Raw genomic sequence first — 24,574 nt, 5'->3', positions numbered from 1 at the left:
GGGGGGGGGGGGGGGCAGTGAACAGTAGAGAAGATATCAAGTTACATCACAATGATAAATAAGATAATGGAGAGAAATTAGACAAAGACATTTACTGATTTATGATAACATACAGGAAATAGAACATAAGTTCAAACTGCTGTGGCATTACCTCAGGAAGCCAGTTTCTAAAACTGCACACAATTAAATTGATTAAATTAGATTAAATTGATTAAATTAAATTAAATTGAATCTCTCTTACTCTGAGCACCGTGTTAGAGTAGCACAGTTATAAAGAAACACGACGTATTTTGTGTTTGAGGTTTTGAAAACCAGAAGTTAGACAACATTCAAAAATATAAAAATATAAAATCTAGTTAATCTATGAATCAGTGCATAAGAACAGTAGTCAGTATGCCTTACACTCAAGCAACCCACCTTCAATACCTTTCATAAAGCTTTTTGTAGAAAGCAATTCTGCAGCACTTCTTGCCTTTCATGATTACAGTTATCAGTTACATAATCGCCGTTTCACCGGGACACATTTCATACAATAGCTCCCATTACTATAAAAAGAACTGGTCTCGGCCCTACACCACACCTGTGTGAAGGGTCTCCTACAGCCTCAAGCTACTCACCAGCCAGCCTTTCCCAGTAGTCAGCTTCAGAATTTCACTTCCTCCTAGTTTCTGCTTCTGTCCATGGCAGGCACGTGGGGGCTTTTCATCCAGGAACCTCTGGGCTCTGATATCATAAAACAGTAAGGAACCTTGCCCTGTCCCCACTGTGATGATGTGCTCGTAGAAGCTCACGGATCGAATACCTGTCAAACAGAAAATGGACAGAAAATGCAGTAAGCAAGGTGAATGCTTTGGCTCTGCAGTGCTGCTGCTCAATGTTTAATATTTTCTTTAAGAGGAACAACCTACTAGTATTCACAACACGTAAGTTTCCCCACTGCTATGGAGCAATGCAGACAAATTGTATTGATGCTTTTGAAACAGCAGCTTCAATTACACATACTACTTCCCTTCTCCTCTGAGGCCATTGGCTACACTGATGGTGCACAGTAAAATGTTTCACTCTCAGCAGGCTCCAGCTCTGCCAGATAAACAAAGATCATAAGCCATTTAGGATCAAGAGCAACTCTGGTCTGCCTACCACAAGTCTCTAAGTGAACACACTGTGAGCAAGTACATGGCAGCAACAGGAAGGAACGTCACATTGGTTTCCCCCACAAGCTCACACCCTATCTAGCTACCTGCCAAGCTGCAATAAGTGAGCATGTGAGAAAAGTTACTATCCTAACTGCCACCAAGTGGATTTTGCTGATCAACAGGCTAGCTGTAGGCAAGTATAACCACAATAATCACTAGTCCCTTTGCTGCTAAAATAGATCAGGCTCTTAAATAATGTTGAAGCTATCTCCACCCAGTTACTCTCACCGAAGCACACCTTATTCTTTGTAGGTGGCACATGTAGCACTTCAACCAGCAACAAAAACAGACTAGGAATACTGCAACCTAAACAACACCATGCTCCACCAGTACACAGGAAGCTATAGCAGGTTTCTAGTCTAAACAAAACTTTCTAGCACAATTCAGTTATGTCATTAGATTGAATAAAAGAGTACATTTTATTTTCACAAAATCTAAATCTGAAGGTTAGCTAAACAAAGATCTTTTGGAAATAGTCTTGGGGAGATTCTGTGTGTAGCAATTTGAAATGTGCACAATGTCCTGTCATCTCATCTCTGTTTACTGCGCAAAAGGTTTGTTCTGTGTAAGCACTCTACCCCAAACAATTCTTCTACACAGATTAAATCCCACCACATCTATGCTTCTCCTTCCTGCACAACACAATGCCAGGTTACAAACTCCAGGGCTTTCAAAGCCTCTTTAAAGTACTGCTGAATTACAGCCTAAACAAGCACTCAAACAGAAGAAGAGGAGTGAGTTATGCCAGCTACATCCACATGCCAACTGCTGTCACCGTACCAAGTGGGACTGAATGTCACAAAACCTGTAGCAGACTGGAATACACCCAGCAGTACACGTGACAGCAGGCATCTGAGAGATGCGGAAGCAGCCAGGGAGTTTCCCTTCGTCTAAAGTCCTAACTAGAAACATATCCTCATCCTTCCACCTCCTCATCCTGATGTTACATCTACAGCCACCAGCATCTGTGACACACACTTAGAAGAGGTGAGGCCACGTTGTCGTGCTGCAGCTGTGAGGTGAAGTCTTCGTTGCACGCTTAATAGGTGGGAAATCACTGTGCCAGTCTCACACCTGCTGAAGTAGATTTGCCAGATTCATACAAGAATCTCCATTTTACTTCAGAGAACTACAAATGCATCTGACAAGTCAGAGGCATCTCCTCCCGCTCAAATTACAAGGGCATAGCTCTGGCAAATACATACAGAAAGCCTTAGCCCTCTACAATCAGCACAAGCAGTCACTTGGATAAGAGGAGAAAGGCACAAGAGGGGACCTGCTCTTATTTTTGTCCAAAAGTGCTCTTGACAAGCAACTCAGCAGAACACTTAACAGGTGATGGGAGTACAAAAGCAGATGGCATGTACTTTTCAATGCAATTTATTAATAAAAAGCTATAAAATGCAAAACGACTGTGGATCTAACTGAAGGAATCCATGATGTACCTACCCATTACTAAGAGGATGTTTAGAACAGACTTTCAAGAACAGCACTTCAAATTGGCTCCTAATGGGCTGAAGTACCTGCAATTAATCATTGCCATCAAACTAAAAGCACAACCTGTGCCTAGAACTGATCACAGTAAGCTCTCCAGCACACCCAGCACTCTACCACCTGTGGATCTGGAATATTTGGATTAGCAAATGGAGTCTCGTTCCTGAAAGGCAGAGAAGCTCTACAAATCCCAGAAAGAAATGAAGTCTCAGTAGCGTGTCCTACACTTGGAACAGACACAGAGTCCATGCCACTCAAGCTCTGTCCACTACATCAACATTGCTACCTCCAGGATATAAAGCCAAGGGCATGTGACACTGCACTGCATGCCAGTTGAGCAGAAAGCAGTTGCTCTCACAGATCAAGAATTAAAGAGTCCATAACCTGCACCTCCCTGTACAGCTGCTGAGAAAAGCAACACTTACAAGATGCACTAAAAAGTATTAGCTACCTTCTCATGTAGAGCAGACAGGTTACACTGGGTAAAAAAACTGTTCCAGTCTTACTAAGTGACAACCTTTCCTGACCTGCTTTTGTAAAAACCACTGATCTGAAGTGGACTTAACCACATTCAGCAGGTGCATTTGGAGCTGAAAGCAGATTCAGGTAACAATTCAAAGCACTTAAAAGTCAACTCAAGTTTTAGCTTGCAAATCAATAAAGAGCCTGCCTTCTAGAGGTGCTGAACCACTCCAAGTTCCAATGAGGTCGACAGGAAGTTGAAACACTCGGTATCAGGAATTAATACTAAAGTACCTTGTCCTGCTTTCAGCTGGGACAGTTAATTTTTCTTCTTAGCATTAGAATAGTGCTGTGCTTTGGACTCAGTACTGGATTTGGTATGAGAAGAATGTTGATAATACAGTGATGTTTTCAGTTGTTGCTAAGAGATTAAGAACTCTACAACTCCCCATGTACTGCCCATGTACAAAAAGCTGTGAGAGAGCATGGCCAGAGCACCCAATTGGCCAGTGAAATATTCCATATCGTGTAAAGTCATGCTCAGTAGATAAAGGAGGGGCAGCCAGGAAATGGGGTGGTTCTCACCTTCAGGATTGAGACTGCAGGATCTTGGTATTTCAGGATCGCTAGCTGGAAACAGGCTGCATATCAGTCAGGAGGTGGTAAGCAGTCACATTGTGCACTACCCATATGTACTTCCTATTATTGCTATTATTTTATTACAATTTTAACACTTTTTATCTCAACCCATGAGTCTCCCTTTACCCCTCCAGATTTGTCCCCCATCCCTGAGCAGGAGGAGAATGAATGAGTGGCTGCGTGGTGTTTGGCTCCCAGCCGGGTTTAAACCACAACACGCCTCCGCCACCATGGGAAAAAAAGAAATCATCTTCCTCCTATGCAGAACAGAAAACAGTGCTGAACAAAGGCTTTCTCCAGACATGAAATGGAGGTGCCCCAGAGACCCTACCTACACATAGACCATCCTCCCAACAGGGATGATCACATATGCATGGCAGAAGCTTTCAGCCACCGCACTCCAGTGTCTTGGTATTTCTTCCCTATGACACTGAAGTGTGACAGTGTCAGGACCTCCACAGAGCCCTCACTGACAGCAGGTCAGGACAAGGATTGTCACTGGTAAGATGTTCAGATGACAACACAGGCTGGTGAAGCACCTTTCCTCGTAACTCAGAAACCTGTACTGTGTCTGAAAGAAGCAGATCCTGACATTTATCTAGACAGCACTGTCTAGGTAAACTTCAGTAAGCACATAAATAAAACTTCCCTAATTCCTGCCTGCATGCATTCTTTCGCTAATGTGCCCAATAAAGAGATGGATTCCTAAAGCTAAGCTAAATAAGGGCTGCAATTTATTAGTACAGGATTAATATGGTTTAAAATGGCCATCAGAGCACAGTGCTTGAAAATAAAGGGTATAAGAAGAATCTTATGGGATCGTCCACCCTGCAAGCTCTCATGCTGGCCCTGGTGCAAGGTTCAGTTGGACATATTGCATGCATATCAGAAAAGGTAAACAGCGCTCAAATCTGCACTCTTTTTTTTCTGAAGAGTGAGCTTTTGTATATCTAAAGCACATAAATACACACCGAAAATTAAGAGTCTCACTCAGTTGTAAAATTACAAAGCAAGCATTCACACTACAAAGTAAGAAAAACCTACATATAATATTAATGATTTAGTCTATTAAATGAAAAACCCTTCCAATTTATTAAAAGCTTATCTTACTGCAGTCTTAATAGCTACCTCTGCAAGCAAACCATTTGAAGCACCCTTTGACAAGTTTCTTACCACTGCCTCGTTCCTTAGAGCAGACGGATTTAACGTTGTGAGAAGGCTGCCTGGGATCCAGAAAGGAGACATGTGCCTGTGATCCTACTGCATACACTGACCACTCCTGACCATAAGCCAAACACACGTTCTCCCTGCAGTATGGCAACTTTGTGGAAAGTAACTGGAAACAGAAGAAATAAAAATCAACCCATTATGAGGAAAGAGCAAGATGTTAATAGAACAACTCTGTAAACTATGTTCAAGGAAGTTGCAGTGAAAAAAACAAAATATAGGTAAAAATACATTCTCCACAAAAAAAAAGAACTTTAACAGAAAAGCAACAGCCTGACCTAGATTAAAAAACCTGAAGGAGATGGGATGCCTTATCTGAATCAAACTGAGATGACAAAGGCTGAAGCCAAGTATTACGTAAAGAACAACTGACATTTTGGTGAAGTTTTACATCTTTCTAAGCTGCTGTTACTCCTTCAGCAAGCATACACAGACATCATCTCTCAGTTCAAAGAGCTCATCTCATACAGTAGGATAGATATGTCTCGGTTAGATCTGCAATTACACCTAAATAAGTGCAATTTCCCTTATGAACTCTGCTAATCAAGTATCAATCATACTCCATGCAACAGCTCACTTCAGCTAACCCAGAACTGGCCAAAAAGTTAAGAGCACTTCCCACCCTCCAAAATAAGGGGAGTGGGAAGTTTCTCTCATCAAATTCTAATTTTTAGGACATTTCATTTTAAATTAAGCTTTTAAGTGTTTTACAAACACTGCTGCTCTTTCTTCAAGCATTTAAGAGGAGATGAAGAATAGTGACGGGCCTTAACTGCTAGGCAATTTCTGAAATGTAACAACAACAGAAAAGCACCTTTGATAGTGTGTGCTCTGCTTTCCAAAGATGAAAATACCCATCTAGGGACACAGCTCCCAGTTCCTGTTAAAAAAAGAAAGTAACAGAGTTAGTTTCTGTATTATAGATGTCCTTACAAATGCAGACTCTCTACTAGGCAGGCTGCATAATCTGGATTGAATTTATCCCTAATCCTGTATGTGCTTATCATTTGTCATTTTATACTCATCTTGATAGAACACAATATTGCACAAAGGTACTGGGTAGAATAAGAATTAAGAAAACAATAAATAACAAAAAATAACTTGTGAAAGTATAGATATTGTTAGACAATCAAATAATTAATTATTGCACATTACAATCTAGTGTTGACAATGCTTTTCAGCAGCTCCCACACCAATTCTGACCCTGAAGCAAACATTTCTTTCCAGGTACTACTCTACTGAAAAAGCTTTATGAAGTCTCTGTCACAGGGGAGTAATTAACAGCTATAGTGAAAATAAAGCCCACAGGAGCACTGTGCTTTGGAGAGCACGCCCACCTTTGCTTCACAGTTTCTCTGATTTTTGAGGGCAGAAAGCAAAGTAATGGAGGATGAATTGCTACTCCCACCAGTAATAGCAAGAGATCAGCATGGGGGAGGTTAATATTTACTGTCTGCCAGACGTCAACAAAATAACACCATAGCAAGCACTTTGAGTCAGTCACCTGGCTGAGCAACCCAGTAGTGATTCAGCCATCAAAATGTTAGGTGGTCTTCACGAAAAATGAAGAAAAGCAGCAAAAGCATTCAAGAGTGGGATTCAAGGATCAACAGGTGTTTTGGTGCTTGATCTGCTTCTTGTAAACATTCCCTGTCTCCCCTGCTTAGGACGCAAATCTACAAATCAAAATGCCCAGGAAAATTGTTTTGTTTAAAACATGATTTTTTTTTCTACTCGACTTCTCTGTTCACTTGCAGCTGAAGCAGACATAGCAGATGAAGACTACCATCTCACATGATAAGGATGTAAAAGGATCAGGGCAAAAAATATTAGGTTGCTTCTCTGATATTTTTGATTTACATCACTTTGCTCTTTTCCTAATACATATAGACAGTTTTAGGACTTCTCAGCTGTCTCGCTCATCTTACTGACCTTGTTCTTATTGTTGAAAGCCAATGCTCGGACTTTGCAGTTGTCAGGATTGGTGTTCTCCTTGGGGATATCCTTCAGAGCCCTGTGTGTTATGTGGGCATAGACAGGAACTTGAGAGAGATTATGCCTGGCATCACTTCTGGACAACACATCCTCTGTGACTTCCCAGAGACCCATTGAACCATCCCGGGAGCCTGAAAAACAGTCCATGAATAAATAGTCCATTTCACATATAACTAACTCCCCTTTTTAAAAAAGGAATAAGCAACAGGGTCTGAAAGAAAGAAAGGATACTATTCATTTAATCTAATCTAACTGAATACACTGTTGGTGCCTATATATTAATTACTAACAAAAACTTGATTTTACTGAGATGTAAAGTTCATAACATTGTGAACTCTTTGTCAACTGTTTTGTCTATACCATTTCCAAGCAGACAGATCACCTCGTCTGTTTTCAAACTGATTAGGATGCATGAAAAAACAGTCCTGTACAATAACCATTAGATATTCACATGTAGAACAAACTCAGAGGTGACTGAATAGCCTATGAATTCAGCCTGGTTTATCAAGGCTGTGAATAGCAGTCTGTTTATCCAATACAAAAACCTCCAACAAAACTCAGTTTGGTTTATGCCAATTTGAGTTCATTTGGTTTGTACCTGTATACTTACAGGTATGTACACACACATTTCTGAACTGAACAGAAAAAGCTATTTGAAATCACAATTTGTACCAATTTGGACGAAATCTATTTATAAAATTACTTTCCTTAAAACCTGTACAACTTCTTGGTTAAAGAATGAAACACAGGAACTGAGGTGAACAAGCAAGAACTTGTTTTATTTTTCTGTTGAATTTGAAGACATTAACCCAAAATGTGAATCAATAAGAGTAACAATAATGGACGAAGAAAGCTGAATTTCTTTGTTCATAGATCAACATAGGCTTAACCCAAGGCTCTATACCCATCCCTTCTGGTGTTTGGGCAACTCACTTCCACCTAAATTGGCTCTGACAGATTTGACATGTTCCTTAATTTCTTCCCTACTCAATGTGAAAAATACATCACTCTCTTTCACACGGAATGCATAATGAGGATACCAGAAAAGACTAAATATCTACATCAGACTATTAAATTTATAGGCCTTGGTACCTCATCGGGAATAAGCTGCAAAGAGAACTAAGCAAAACATCTTATTGACATACGTGTAGTCCAGCACAGCAGAGATGGCTTTGTCCCCTCACAGATGGATTTAGTCATTTGTCCTTATCACCTACTACAGCCAAATACAAAAGGACCTTCCTAATCTCACTTGCATAGCAGCAGGCAGCACGTGTCACAACATCCTGCTTCACAATTTACATGTTGATGGTTTTTAATGACACCCAATTGTGTTTGTTAAGGAGGCTGAATACTCAGCAGTAGAAATTCTAAACATCTTGACATACTTTAAGAGGAAGCTGTCCCTTTTAATAGACCTAGCAGGGGGAAAAGTCAATGTATGTTGTTCATGTTCATCTGCTTAGCCCCAAAGCCAAGAAAAATATCATTTGTTACCCTAGGCTCATGTCATCCTGAGAAATATTCACCCCATCTGAAGCTTCTGCCATGAAGATCTTAATCCCTGAGTGCAACTGACTGGACTGATGCATTCTCCCTCAGCTATGGCCCCTTAGTCAAGAGCTTAATTTTATGCTTATGGACTACTGAAATACACTGCTGCAAGTTTCAGAAGCAGAGCCCTGCCTTGTTCTTGTTGAAGCTGACACAAATAAGAGGCATAATCAAGTCCCTGGTCCTCTTTGTACTCTCTCAACAATTCTGACAGCACGAGAAAGTATAGTGCCAAATCTCTAACCTCAAGCTGTATTATCAGTGTGATCTGCCATGGGACCAAATGCTCTTTTTAATTTCTGTGGCATTTAACCTGCCCCAAGAAAATCACAAAAAAATTGCATTTAGTTTCTTAATTCAGATAAAGGTATTCGCTATATCCGCAGTGTCAGGAGATCAAGTATTTCTGCTTCACACTTTAAAATATAAATGTAATAGAATTACTAAGATTAAAACATCAGAAATTGCTTGTCTGTTTTGACAGAATCACAGAATTGTCTAGGTTGGAAAGGACTTTGAAGATCATACAGTCCAACCATTAACCTAGCACTGACTGTTCCCACCAGATCCCTCAGTGTTATGTCAATGTGACTCTTAAACCCCTCCAGGGATGGGGACTCCACCACCTCCCTGGGCAGCCCATTCCAACGCCCAACAACCCCTTCTGGAAAGAAATGCTTCCTAATATCCAGTCTAAACCTTCCCTGACACAACTTGAGGCCATTACCTCTTGTCTTATCGCTTGTTACTTGGTTAAAGAGACTCATCCCCAGCTCTCTGCACCCTCCTTTCAGGGAGCTGTAGAGGGCGATGAGGTCTCCCCTCAGCCTCCTCTTCTCCAGACTAAACACCCCCAGTTCCCTCAGCCGCTCCTCGTAAGACCTGTGCTCCAGACCCTGCCCCAGCTCCGTTGCCCTTCTCTGGACACGCTCGAGTCATTCAATGTCCTTTTTGAAGTGAGGGGCCAAAACTGAACACAGGAATCGAGGTGCGGCCTCACCAGTGCCGAGCACAGGGGTCAGATCCCTTCCCTGTCCCTGCTGGCCACACTATTGCTGACACAAGCCAGGATGCCATTGGCCTTCTTGGCCACCTGGGCACACTGCTGGCTCCTGTTCAGCCGGCTGTCAATCACCCCCAGGTCCCTCTCTGACTGGCAGCTCTCCAGCCACTCCTCCCCAAGCCTGTAGCGCTGCTGGGGGTTGTTGTGGCCCAAGGGCAGCCCCCGGCATTTGCCCTCAGTGAAACTCCTCCAGTTGGGCTCAGCCCATGGCTCAGCCTGTCCAGGTCTCTCTGCAGAGCCTCCCTACCCTCGAGCACATCAACACTCCCACCCAACTTGGTGTCATCTGCAAATCATCTGCAAACTGACTGAGGATGCCCTTGATCCCCTCGTCTGGATCATCAATAAAGATGTTAAACAGGAGTGGCCCCAACACCCAGCCCTGGGGTCACCACTCCTGACCGGCCACAAACTGGATTTAACTCCTTTCACCACAACTCTTTGGGCCCGGACATCCAGACAGTTTTTTACCCAGCAAAGCCCGTGCCCGTCCAAGACATGAGCAGCCAGTTTCACCAGGAGAATGCTGTGGGAAATGGTGTCAAAGGCCTTGCTAAAGTCAAGGTAAACAACATCCACAGCCTTTCCCTCATCCATTAAGCATGTTGCCCTGTTGTGGAAGGAGATCAGGTTTGTCAAGCAGGACCTGCCTTTCATAAACCATGCTGACTGGGCTTGATTGTCTGGTTGTCCCACATGTGTTGTGTGATGGTACTCAGGAGGAGCTGCTCCATCAGTTTCCGGGGCACCAAAGTCAAGCTGACAGGCCTGTAATTTCCCAGATCATCCTTCCGACACTTCTTATAGATGGGCGTCACACTGGCCAATTTCCAATCAGTTGGGACCTCTCCGGTCAGCCAGGACTGCCGGTAAATGATGGAAAGCGGCTTGGCGAGCATCCCAGCCAGCTCCTGATTAGGATCTCCTGACTAGGATCATCAGCAAAGGTCTGAAGAACTCAGGTTAGCAATCAGACTCGCTAATTGCTTCCAAGAAGTTTTCCCTAGTGTCTCAGGTCTGGTGACTGGAACCTACATCCTGATGTAAGCATTATACAACAGAGAATATGGCTGCCTTCTACTCACACCTCCACCCTTGAGCATGCAGAAAACACTGAGAGCAACCCAGTCTAATCTCACATGCTCTATTCCACTGGGTGCTTATCTTTCCCTTGGGTATCTCTAATCATCTCTGCTGTTCTCTTCACGCTTACTAGCGGACAATTTTGGGGGGGTTGGAGACTTGCAAAGATAAACCTTTATATTAAATTCAAAATCAAATTCCAGGATTAGCTTTTTGGTTTTTGAACAAACAAACAAAAAAAAGTCTTACTGAACTAACAATTCAAGCATTTGATTTTTATATAAGACTGTTATGATATTCTGTCACCTGCAGTCTGACAGCTCCTTGTACAGAATACTACAACCTGTCAGCACAGAAAGACAGTAAACTACTAAATTAATGCTACAGGATATTAGTATTGCCACCTTTACAAAAGTAATATTTTATGAAGTTACACTGATTATCCAACTAGTTGCTAAAAAGTCAATAATTGACTTTTTCTATTACAGCCTTTTGTATTAACTGCCATAGTATATGTGCACATATATATATACACACACACACAGAGCTGTACCGCTAGCTTGACAAAACTGAGTTTTCATTAACTCAGGATTTCGGGCAACCAATATTGCTCTGTTGTATTCCAAAGTTATTAACTGATAATAAACACCTCTCTTGAAATTATTCTTCTTGTGTGGAATCCTTCCCTGTAACTCATTATGTTTAAAGATCCTCTCATGGCAACACCAACTGGAAAAACAGGAATATTACCTCTGATACTAGAAAAATCAATTCTAGATCAGAACCCTACAAATAAAACAAAGTGAAGCACTGTACTAAGACCAAGAAGGGTTTAAGTAACAGAGACAGTTCTGAGTAGTTTCAAATGCCTTGACAAAGTGCTTCCCTAAGATCTACCAAGTGCTGTATAGCAGTATAAAATCCTAAAGAGAAGGAAAAAAAAAATAGAGAGAGAGAGAGAAATTTACTTTACCAGAAACAGCCATAGTATCACTGATCCATGCAATTGAAAATATCCAGTCCTTATGTCCATCCTAAAAGAAAAAAGAGGGATTTTTCTGTGCCATTATGCTCTAGAGTAGCCTCAAAGCAAACAATTATTCTTCACTCTGGTTTTTAGTACAAATTCAGGACAGACCTACATTAAAAATGTATAGATAAGATTTCTGCATCAAGCTGGAGCAGTTTAAGAACTTAACAGTAATTTTAACTTTTTTTGATTTTGAAGTCTATACTTAATAGACAACAATTAGTTGATGGAAAAACAGGTCTCTGACCAAGGACAAATTGATCTCAATTCTAAGGACTTAGATTTTCCATTTTGAAATCAGGTTTCTTTATTTGTGTAAAGTAGCTACATACTTTTATTTCCTCAAATGTACATTCCTACTATGAAAAATAACCAGAATCTTATGCTTACAATATATATAACCTACAGACTAATATGTCAAGATATTACTTCAACAAGTTTTTATTTAGCAGGTGAGAAACCTGTGGGGAAAAGAACTCCATAAGGCTCCAGTTCTGTTTGAAAAGCTGCAAAGTCACCACAGGATGCAAATGCATAACAAATCACACAAATCTTCAGTCAACCGTTCTGCAGCTGGTTATCTGCTACTGCAGAAACTCTGACTTGACTTCTGCTGTTGTAGTTAACGTCTATGTGAAGTCTGAATAAAAAGGAGAAATGAAAGAGAAGTACTTGCAGGACACACTACACTCATTTCAACATTTCTTCTTTTTAAGACTGGCTATTTTAAAAAGTTCACATGATGATTCAGAACTATAAGCAGTACCTGAGTCTATCAAACTGCCATAAGCCACTGAGTTAGAACTAATCCTCAAAGAAAAGTTCCACCTCTGGAATAATACATACATGAATTGCACTGGTGAAGGGGAAAATGTGAACAACTTGTATCATCTTTTTAAATTCTCAAGTTTTTTCACTAAAACTAGCTTCAGAGCTCATCATCACAATTAGACTTTAACATCTGGGATTTTGTTACATTTTCAGTGTCTATAAGTGATCTGAAGTAGACCTGAATGAGGGTGAGGAAGAAGAAATCTGACTTGCAACCTCAAGAATCTTCTCACATGTTTGTGTACTTGATAGTATTTAAAATATCTTGTCAAAAAAGACAAACAGGAATGGTTTCAAGCTTTCAGAAATTCATTCTCCACTACAACATTCCCAAATCTTAACCTTGCTCTGATATTAGGCACTTCAAAGTAGAAAGTCTTGTAAGTGACAGAATAAACTTTCCCCACATACTCCCACTTACATCTCCCACACAGACAGGATCGAGTGTAGGCAGACGATAAATTGCAAGACTGTTGGGGTTGTCTCCACCTGTGGCCAGAAGGGTCCTCGATGGGTTGAGCTCAATGGCATGAATACCACATCCCTGCTGGTTCACCATTCCAGGTTCACGATCTTTCAGAATCGGAATCTTGGTAATTTGGCCAGTTTGGACATCTACTACAAATAACTGCGGGAAAAAAAAAAACAAAACAGGAGATAAAAGTCATCATCAAACAGAGAAGAAACCATTATGTCAAATATCCTCCCTATTTTGAATTTACATTCTTTTCAAGTTGGAATCCATAAATGCTATAAATATGGCTCAAAAATGCATAAATTCATTCTTAAAACAAGTAAACTAGATTACTTACAGCAGGGCTTTTTCAATCATCTCATTTGGTTTTCACAGCAATGGAAGAGAAAGGAGAGAAATGTGTCATGGGAGGTTTTCTGTTTAACGAAACCCTTGAATCTAAAACTCTTTTCTCTGTTTAATATAATGAGAAAACAATGCTGTTCTTCAGTTTCCCCGTACCACAGTGAGAAAGAGACCCACATCACAACAGCCACTAAGCTTCAGGAGGCTTACCGCAAGTCTCATGTCTCCCAGATAGGATAATCATCATGAAGTTTTGGCTTTGGCAAATTTTATAAATTTATATATTTGGAGTTTATTTTCTGGTGATAAACACAGAATATTAAGTAAATATAATACCGTCAGTGTGAACATCTGAAAAAAGATACCTAGCTACATACCTTATCCCGCAAAAAGACTAGAAGTTGGAGCTCTATGTCACTGTTCCTTTGGCAAAAAAATCATATAAGGCCTTACAACTCTCCAGAAATACATTATACCCAGTTATGTCAGTTCAAACATATACCATAGGGTTACAATCTAAACCAGAACAAAGGTTTACATCACCTGCCAAAGTACATTTTCATTTGGGAGGCTCTTGTGCTGGATCATTTCACAGATGTTGTTCAGAGCACAGCTCCACTAGCAGTCAAACAGGTATAAGAGGGGACACAAAGCCCTGTGAGGGAACGTAAGTGAAGCAAGGAAGTGGAGGATCTGAAGCTGACTTACACTAAAGAAAGTGATGTAGAGTCATAGCCCAGGTTTATAATTATATTCCTCCTTAAGTTTGTTCCTTCTATAACCAAAGAACATTTTCTCAGAGCCTCTGGAAGTGAACTGAAGATGGTGAAGACAACAAAAAAAACTCAATGCAATTTTAAAAATACACACACCTCGAGGAAGCTGTTCTGAAAGCCTGTCAGACATTTTTAGGACAGAAGAGAAATCTAGAGGTTCTCAAAGAGAAGTTATACATACAATTTGCTTTTGGTGAGCTCTGACAGACTGTAGATCTGTTCTTTAATAAGTGTAAGAAAAACCCAAGAAAATTTAACAGCATATCTATTATTCTTGATGTACTGAACTAGCAGAATATTAATGTCAAATCAAAACCTGGTAAAGTATGGCATGTTAACCCCTTTCTACAGAGAAGGCTGAAATCTATTGATGGCTACTTGTGTGTTGTGTCTAGAATGATTTATCCCCTTCAACCTGCAAATGATCTTCCTCTGTAAGCAGCAGTCTTTCACAAACAGATGACTGTTCCTACAAGGCCTGGATTTTTGTGTTTAGTTCTCTATTTTGCATGCTGGTGTGGGGTCAGGCAACAGCTGAAGTGAATCTGATTAAGTAGGAGGCACTGCAGTTCACTGCCTGAGACAGCTGGTAAAAACTGGATACACACAGCCACCTCTTGCCCTAACCACATCCCTGAAAATTAACATCTGCACTGCAGGATCAAGACCAGCAATTCCCTCCCCTCTCGTGCTATCCTTATGAGTGCATATCCTATCTTTCTCCTCAGTATTTCCTTCCAGCAGAAACACCTAATTCTCCCTCCTATCCTCCTTCAACTATTAAAAAACCCTAAAATCAACATTTAAGTACCTCAGACTAAGGCTTGCAGGTGTCATCTGCAGGTCCTAAAACTGGCACCAGAAGTGCTAATTAGAAAACCACATCCACACCTCAGGATGTCCTCAGACTCAGGAAAATTGTGCTTCAGCTGTAACAGATCCACACTTCGAAGAGCATCTCAACAGGTATGAGGACTGAAATTAAAAACCCTTCACATCCTCCAGCCTGACACCACTGTCATACATCCATGTTTGATGTAAGGTTAATAAAGACTTACTCTAATGCAAAATTCCTTTAGCTAACTCTAAACTAATTAGGCTGAAAAAGTAAAGAACTTGGAAACACACAATACTGAAGCATCAGATGCCCACATTTGTGTCCTGGATCTTCAACCTCTTTCTTAGAAGAGGTTTCCAAATTAAGATATTCTCAGAAGTAGCAACAGGACATAATTTCCTGCAGTGCTTTCAAATGCTCGCACCCCACTTTAATCCATCATCAGCCCCTGAACTGCTTTGTCATTTCCTCACTTTTCTCCTCCAGTTGCACAGTCTTACTCTAACCAGAACAGCAACTGCTCTTAGGTCAAGAAACTTCACACAATTAAGGGACTGGCTTTGTAGTTTCAACCATAAAGTTCTAAGCAGTAAAGTTTCAACCATAAAGTTCTCCTCTTGATTGGTAAGGAAGTTGGCACACTATGTGTAGTTTAAAAACCACCACCAACTCCCTTGAATAAAATAGGCAAGCACTGTCTGCATATGTTAGGACTCTTGCATCACCTGGGCCAGGACAGGAAGCCAGAAGCTCACACTTGCAAGGTGCACCACTGATTGCCAAGAAATCTTCCCTGTAAATCCAGCAAACAGAAGCCAAGAGAAGCCAAACAGCTGTTAGATACTTCTAAAACCAAAAAGGGAGAAATGTTAAGAAAAACAATAGGCACCAGCTAAGAATATGGCAAATTTGAATACAGTTTTAAGAGTTTTAAAGTTTTACTACAGTAAATAAAGTATGAAATATCTGACTGCTTCTAAACAAGTGCAGCCAAAACAGCAGCATACAATGACATAAATCTGAAGAAAACAAAGTAATTAGCCTACTTCTTCCAAGCAAACTGGCACCTTCACTACTCTTGAAATAAGCACATCTGCAAATATCTCCAAAGTAGCCTGGACCCTAAGAATCTTGACAAAGTCCTGATAGATGAACTATACATTTATGTTTTTCTTTACCTCAAGCAGGAACAAGAACTTCTTTTCCAGCTACTCATTATATAGAAACTAAAAAACAGCCCCAAAAACTCTTCCTGGATGCAGCAAGCCCCCACCAACCTCCAAACAGTGAATGGTGCATATCTGTCCCTTGATTTTACGCTTTGCACATAATTCAGTTCTTCCTGATAGTAAAACGTATGCAAGTCATCCATTAGCATGTCAAATAAGTTAACATCCAGAATTCACCAAGCCAGGACTGCTTTGGCCATCTGCCAGAAGATCAAGGGCAACACTTCATCTGTGAGAAACAGAGCAGACTCAGCTATTGTGTTATCTGCCAGACAACCTTGTTCCAACAAGGAAACAGGCTGAATGACAGAGAGAAATCCATCTTCCCCCCCCCTTTTTTTTTAAAAAAAAAGCAATTCAGAAGTACAGCTTGCAACTTGCTTTCACTCAAGGATCAAGGCAGACAGGCATGGCTAGGTACTACAGATGTCACAGACACGAATCTTCATGATCTGGCCCTACTTTTCACGCCCTGTGAGATTACTAACTGTAAGATTATTTTACTTTTTACTTTGCAGAAGTGGTGAGAAGTCATTCTGGCAAATGGCTCCCATACAATGACTATACGCATGTCCTCTTTCCAAACTGCTTACAATCAAGTTAATCACGAAACTGCCCCGCTTCACAGACTAAGAAACTTCAATAATCAACTTGCCAAAAGTAGAGACTGTGGCAGAGAATCAAGTATCTGAGGACCAGTCTGAACAGCAAAAGTCATCCTTCTCCTATATACAATACTGAGAGCAGGACAGTTTGCCAGGTTCTTCCATCAAGTCTACTTCCATTTTCTGACCTGCCTTTCAGAGACAACAGCTTAAGGGGTGGGAAAAAAAAGCGCAACCAATTCATTAAAGTGCCCTTCCCATGCATCTTTAACTGAAAGCATTGACTTTATACAGCGAGATTAAAAAACAGGCCTGTGGAATGCCATCTCAAGGCAGCATGTACACTTTCACGTCCTCTGCTGCTGTCCCCACACAGAGAACAGAAGATAAACAGCCAACCCTATTTTTCAGTTGATTGTACAAATCAGTCAGAACAAAACCCAGAGCTACAGCATGTTTTCATTACAGAAGTAGGATGGACATAGATTTTCAAGGCATGAAGAACATACATGAAAGAGATTGCTTATTCTTCATGCAAGAAGTGCTCGTGACATGCTCTGCATCCCAGCTCTTCACATACTGCGCTTGGAAATCACAGACACATTCTTGTCATTCATACTAACATTTGAAAGAAACCCAAGATAAACATATTGCCTTGCTAAAAACAGAATCACTAAGAAAAAATCAATTGCAATGAAGTGTCACAATTGGCTTAAGCCAGTATTCAAGAACCCACATGCTTTTTCCTGACCCACTCAAACAGTCTCACCAGCTAGTGCTCAGGTAGCTGCGAGGTCAGCTGGATCATATCTCTGCCTTTGGTGAAAACTAACCGTAGAAGAAAATCTGTCTGAACACAAAGCATCAAGCTGATCCTGCTGACACCCCAGACACACAGACAATTAGTCCTAGCAAGAATGAGCAGGTGGGAACATCTTGTTCTATAACAACACAAACCCGGGGCAGCTGAAGCCGGCCACAAAAATTTCACCCTCAACCAAGATGGAAAATGACATCACTGTTCTCCTTCAAATTTGTTTTTTGCTAACAAAACCACAAAAGCAAGACAATGCTTACAGTGTCATTATACCAATAAAATTGCTGGTCACACCATGTCACAGTGTTTGATTTTTCCCAGTCTGTCTTGCCTTTTATTCAGATTGTAAACATCTCTCTCTTCTATGTTCATAGAACTCTTATCATAAGGTTCTTTGGTTCTACAGTAATACAGATTTCCTAATATATGCCAAGTCCCAAAGAAACGTGGACTCTTTAAAAGACTAAGCTATCAAACTGGTATATATCCTTTCCAGTGGAGACCAGAACATACAATCATAGAATAGTTGGGAAAAACCTTTAAAAGTCTTCTGGTCCAAGCCCCGCGGCCACGAGCAGGGCCATCTTGGTCTGGATCAGGTCTCTGGGAGCCCCGTCCAAGGTGACGGTGAAAGTTTGCCGCCATGGGGCAGCTCCCAGCTCTCGGGGCGAGCTGTTGCAGCGTTTGAGGAGCAGGCTGGTGGTAGAAGACGTCTTGCTGCTTGTATCTGTTGTGAATCTGGGTTCTGTAAATTGCAAACCATCAGCCCTGGTCCTGTCGGCAGAGGCCCTGTGGCAAAGTCTGTGTCTGCCTTTCTACTGAGCCCCTTTAAGTACTGGAAGGCTGCTAGGTCTCCCTGGAGCCTTCTCTTCTCCAGGCTGAACAACCCCAACTCTCTCAGCCTGTCCTCTCAGGGGAGGTGCTCCAGCCCCCCAAGCATCTTCATGGTCTCCTCTAGACCCACTAGAGCTGGTTCATATCCTTCTTACGTTGGAGGCCCCAGAGCTGGAAACAACACTGAAGGTCGGGTCTCATGAGAGCAGAATCCCCTCCCTTGATCTGCTGGCCACACTTATCTCGATGCAGCCCAGGATGTGGTTGGCTGTGGGACAGGACTTGAAAGAAGCAGACAGGATGGCGCGCCCTGCTTCACTGTTGTTGTTAGAAGGTGATGTACTAGAACTTGTAGGCCATAAGCCTTGGGCAGCCTGATAAGGGGAGTAAAGAATCGACCATGTGGGGGAGAGTTACTGCCCCTATGAGTCATGTGGCGCCAGAGAAGAAGAAAATATAGTGTCTCTGAAAAACAACTTAGTGTCTGCAAAAATAACTTAGTCGTAAACAGTCCTGTTGTTAAAGCTTTAATTAACTACCAATCAATGAGCATTGATAAAGAATGTTGTAGTATAGTAACCAAATTCTTCTAACTTTCTATATAAATTAATGATTTCTGCAATAAACTCTCTGACTCTGCTTGCATCAAGCTGTGTCCCGTCTCTCAATTGCGGCAGTTGGCTTTCTGGGCTGCAAGTGCACATCGTTGGCTCATGTCCAGCTTTTCATCCACCAGTACCCCCAAGTCCTTCTCAGCAGGGCTGCTCTCAATCCCTTCATCCCCCAGCCTGTATTGATATTGGGGATTGCTCTGACCCGGGTGCAGGACTTGCACTTGGCCTTGTTGAACCTCATGAGATTTACACAGGCCTACTTCTCAAGCTTGTCCAGGCCCCTCTAAATGGCATCCTGTCCCTCAGGGCTGTAAAAAGCACCACTCAGCTTGGTGTCATCTGCAAACTTGCCGAGAATACATTTGTCCCACTGTCTATGTTCTTGATATTGAGGATCCCAGAGGGACACTTGTCAGTGATACCCCTCTGGAGCCACTGACCACTACTTGGAGGATGTGACCTTCCAACGAATTCCTCATCCACTGAACAGTCCACCCATCAAATCCCTGACCCTCCAATTTAAGAGAAACGTGGTGGGAGACTGTGTTAAAGACCTTACAGAAGTCTAGACAGACAACATCAGTAGCTCTTATTTTGTCCACTGATATAGTCACCCCATCACAGAAGGCCACTAGTTTGGTCAGGAAGGACTTGCCTTTGGTGGAGCCATGCTGGCTGTTGCAAAGCACCTCCTTATCCTCCATGTGCCTTAGCATGGCTTCTAGGAGGATCTTTTCCATGATCTTTCTAGGCACAGAGGTGAGACTGATAGGTTGGTAGTCCCCAAGATCCTCCTTTCTACCCTTTTTAAATATTAGTGCAATGTTTCTCTTTTCCAAATCACCAGCAGCTAGGCAAGTACATCAGCTATGCACTAATCTTCACAAAAAAACTACTCAGAGGTTGCGTGGTATAGGGGATGCAAGTGGGTAATGGCCTTATACCTCCTCCTTGAAAGCATCCAAAGCAAAACAACCTGGAATATAAGAAACCACTCTGAGAAATGAGCAGTGGTAAAAACTAACAGCAACTTGACAGATTCTGAATTCACATTTTCAGAGACAAGATCATGTAATCAGGCACTCCATCCTGCTATGAAACTCTGAAGCAGTACTAGCTAATGGGCACACCTTTGATGTCACTGAATTTGTTCACTTCCAAAATCACATTTGTCAGTTTTTGTGTCCTGCCCTCCATGTTTAATTTCAGGAGGCTGCATACAGTTAACACATGCTGACAGATGGCAAAGGATGGAGAAGTGAGAGACTTTGTCTGCTAAAGGGCATCTCTACCATCCATATCATACCTGGCACAGAAACTACCAGACTCTAAAGACGTGGGTATTGCCTGCAGTTGAGAGAAAACCAAATACTGTTGAGCCAGACACCTGGCTATTTACTCACAACCCACACTGAAAGAAAGGTGAATGGAGGTGTCAGTGACAGACATAAGATGTTTATTTACACTGATTTTCGATCACTGTTCAGTGGACTTTGACAGAGGTACAAACTGCGGGAGCATGACTTCTCATTCCTCCCCGGGATCAGAAATGAGCAGTCTTGTTGATTCTTTATTACATGTGGAAAGCCAGAATGTACTTTAACTTGCAAAGCAAGTGGAAGTCATTTTCCCTGCAACAAGTCCATATTCACAGATAGAAGTGTAACTGTGCATTGTATTCTCACCGCTACAACCCCAGGACTACAAGAGTAGGTTGTCATTGTATGGGACGCACAGAACAGACATGGGATCTCTTCAACAAATTTAAAACCTCTAAGAAGAAACAAGAGCTGGTGATTTACAGCAGGGCATCCAAGCAACACAAGAATCTATCAAAGAGAGAAAAAGTAACAGCTAGTGTTCAGAAACCAACCCAATTCATGCCTTGAAATGCCACCTGTAAATCAGGAGAAAGCATTCAGTAAGGAAGTTTTAAAACAAAAATACATCAATGAGTCCTACCTGGAAAAAAAAGAAAAAACAACCAAAAACCCAAAGGCAAACAAAAAATATTAGATTCCAGGTAATTATACTCTGGAGCAACTGGAAACTAATAAGCTTCTTGTATTTAGGGAATAATTTACAGCAGTTGTATTTTTTCATCCCTAACTTCACAATTAATAAAAGAATTATGTACTAAACACATACACAGAACTAAGGGTACAAAAGAAGCTGGAAAATTATTATTGGAACTTATTTTTAGAAAATGCTTTATTCCTCCTCATTTTCTGATACAGTAAAAAAAATAAAAAGAAAACTTAAGCAATCTTGTTTTCAGTGGTTTTGTTTGCCATAAGCTTGTCTCCTGCATAAGACTCAACGTTTCTCCAAGAAGCTTGAAGATGCTTATTACAGGCATGCAGTGGTGACATTAAACGTCTGCAACTCTAGAGTCTGCAACTCTAGAGGTTCGCCTGCTCCTTCATTTGAATCTGAAAAACACTAGGAAGCCCACTTGCATATAAGATCTAGGTAATTCCTGCAAACATGAATCCTGCCTTTGGTGATTGTGTTTGAATTTTTAGAAACTTGAATGCTTGTATAGATTCCGTAAATCTGAATTTCTCAGAAAAAGCATGCACCTTTAACAAACGCAAATATTTGATTTACAGCCAGCTAACTGTGAACACCAGGATCCACCTGAGAACAATAAAGTTATTTCATATACACAATTATACCCAGGGATATTTTTAAGGACAAAGTTACCCCAAATATTTAAAGAAGGTATAATCGACATTAAAAATGAGCAGTTGACAGAGCGCTCCATATTCCCTTCAGTGTTTATAGTGACTAGTACTGTCAAATGACTAAAACCAAACCTACTCCTCTGACAGAAGTGTATTCTTGTGTTGTCATTACAAACAGTGAATCCTTCTGGCACAGCATGGCCAAGGGCAATTTATAAATTAAATGTTAAAAGCTTTCAGTGCCACATTTAAGCTGTGATTAATAACTGCTATGGTTTATATTTTTCTGTTGCATTAACTTAATAATTACATGCAACTCCAATACAACAAACCCCATTAAAGTCAACCAAGTTGTTTTAGATTTACTCCCAACTTAAATGCCACAACTTCAGTGTATGAAAATCTGCAAAAGAATTCTGCTTTATTAGGTGGCTTACTCAGGAGATGAGAGAGAAAAATCTCGTAATTAGAGTGTAGAGTTTAACACTCTGCTTGTTCAAATGTGAACACAAAGCAACCAAACTAAAGCTATTACAATATTCATAATTCATATACAACCTTCCACAATGATGAAGTGACTTATTTTGTAATCACTGTATTTTGCTTAATAAAAGATGAGTTCCATCTGTAAAGTTAAGGCTAGCTGTGGAAGCATACACTTCGTTGCAGCGTATGCAGTGGCAACAACAATATGGTTGAATCCCTCTTCAGTTCTGCAATTGTTTGGTCCCAAACAATTTTCTGCTAGGTTGCGTTAACAACGCACTTGCCCATTTATCTTCGCTGCAGCAGCACTGGAACTACAGAAGTTACAGAACACAGCAAAATTGTTGCAGCTCTATAAAACACTCAGTCATCTTGCTAGAGTAAGCAAGATTTTTGAGAGCTTGTGTTTCAGCAGGAGTTTGTCTCCTGTAAGCTGTTCCACAAACAGCGCTGGTTGCTGACCAGCCGAGGTGATGAACACATGTGGAGAAAGGCGGCTGAAAGATTCCATCTCAGGCTTATTCCTGTCAAAAGATTGTTTTGTTTATACAGCTAGGCTTTGCTTCTTAAGAGGTACTGCATGAGTTTCCAAGCTGTCTAACTATGAATAACAGAACATCTGAAACCCAAAAAAAAAATACCCTCGTCCCTTGCAGGTCAGACCCCTGAGCGCAGTTTCTGCACAGAAAAACTATTGACAAAGAAACAATCACATCAGCTAATATATTTTGAAGTTTAAGACCCACTTGATCTACATTCCTTACAACACTTGATTAGTATCTGTGGCACCAATCAACCTGCAATGAACAAATTTGGGATTTTGCACTAATTCAATCAGAACTTCAAACATGACATTGCAACCTCACCCAATGAACTTGGGCTAACTCCAGCAGAGAGAACATGACATAAGAAATATTATTTCTTCCATTTATTAATCACATAGAACATTATTTTGATATTCCCCTATAATGTTTCAGATTGAAAGCATCACTTTAAGAGTCTGAAGACTACATACACAGCAGAAGTTATGTGAACACCGGAAACAGATTTAGAGTGTAAGAATCATGAAGTCCACAAGCAAAGGATACTCCAGAAAACCTGAAATTAACTTTTAAGCTTGGAACATTTCTAGTTACTTTGATAAATATCTAGTTTAGTTTTAGTTTTGCAGAAACTTTTCAAAATCATCAGCACAGAACCATACATAAAAACAAACCTCAGAAGACTGAGCATAGCATTAAAGTCTTCCTAGCCACTTCTGCCAGGCATGACAGTTAACATTTAGCAAAGCTATTGTTGTTCATTAACTTTCATTTGCAGAACAAGAAGGAAGATCCAACCCCACTGTTGGTCTCCATCCTGCAAACAGATGTAAATCGCTCTGTGCAGATGAGGCAGATGCTGCATGAGGTCAGCCACCTGCACAGTGCTGTATTTTCAGATAAGAACATAACATCTTTAAGACTTACCTTCGTTCAAAATTAACTTTGGGCGATTCTGACTCTGTTCCTAATACTTTCCTCGGCAGTCTACACACTTCGATTACGGTAAGCATCATTTGCGGGTGAGGGTGGAACAATTAACAGAGGGAAGAGAAACGGAGAGGTGGCACTTACTGTGTTGCATTTCGTCCCACACACCACTTGTCGGTGGTTCAGCCACTGGGAGGCAAACACTTTATTAAGGGTGCCGAGTCGAAATTCTCTCTCTTTCAGGATGCTGGGAAGCTGCTGGGCTGCGTATCCGTGCAACAGGCGGTAATAGCTGGACTCATTCTGCATCCTGACCTCTCTACCTTTCAGGTAGTACACCAGAGACCTTTTCACCGGGGGGAGTCTCTTCCTTTTGTGAACTGAGTGATCCCACTCATACTGTGGAAGATAAATGTGGAAATTAGATAAATAAATCCTAACAAACTTCCACACAACACTTCCAAATTTAAAGATAATCCCACCAAAATACTGCATTCCTCCAAACTACCCATGGAATACCACAGAGGAATATTAATTCGTAAACGCTGATACAGCCTTCAGCAACATAAAATTAAACATATATATTTGCTAAAGAAGTAACACTGCGATGATATTAGAATCAGTCCACAGCAGTTCGTCAGCGCTGAGACGCTTAAAGTAACAAGACGACGCCGAGAAGCGCCTTTAAATAGGAGAGGGCAGTCCCGACAGCCCCCCGCCGTGAGCTCGGTAGGTTTGGGCTGAGACGGCGGGGGCCGCCCGATACCGACCGCGCGTTCACCGGCCTCCTCCGCCCCATCTTGGGCCTGTCTCTTATACACA

The 24,574-nt window shown here is 41.3% G+C and overlaps 1 protein-coding gene across 1 annotated transcript in view; it reads right to left on the bottom strand.

Annotated features, from left to right (window-relative positions):
- Nucleotides 1–24,247, bottom strand: part of DCAF12 (DDB1 and CUL4 associated factor 12) — a 31,103-nt gene extending 6,856 nt beyond the window's left edge. The window contains exons 1-7 of the mRNA XM_026865843.1: nucleotides 23,897–24,247; nucleotides 12,996–13,202; nucleotides 11,687–11,747; nucleotides 6,951–7,144; nucleotides 5,833–5,898; nucleotides 4,965–5,127; nucleotides 618–802 (exon numbers count right to left, since the gene is read on the bottom strand). Of these exons, the coding sequence (XP_026721644.1) occupies nucleotides 618–802; nucleotides 4,965–5,127; nucleotides 5,833–5,898; nucleotides 6,951–7,144; nucleotides 11,687–11,747; nucleotides 12,996–13,202; nucleotides 23,897–24,247 (1,227 nt within the window). The remainder of the gene's footprint in view (nucleotides 1–617; nucleotides 803–4,964; nucleotides 5,128–5,832; nucleotides 5,899–6,950; nucleotides 7,145–11,686; nucleotides 11,748–12,995; nucleotides 13,203–23,896) is intronic.
- Between the last annotated feature and the right edge of the window lie 327 nt (nucleotides 24,248–24,574).

Source organism: Athene cunicularia (assembly GCF_003259725.1).
Source record: "Athene cunicularia isolate RWA chromosome Z unlocalized genomic scaffold, athCun1 chrZ_part1, whole genome shotgun sequence".
In the NCBI taxonomy this organism is placed as follows: domain Eukaryota; kingdom Metazoa; phylum Chordata; class Aves; order Strigiformes; family Strigidae; genus Athene; species Athene cunicularia.
This window is presented reverse-complemented; position numbering and strand designations above follow the sequence as displayed.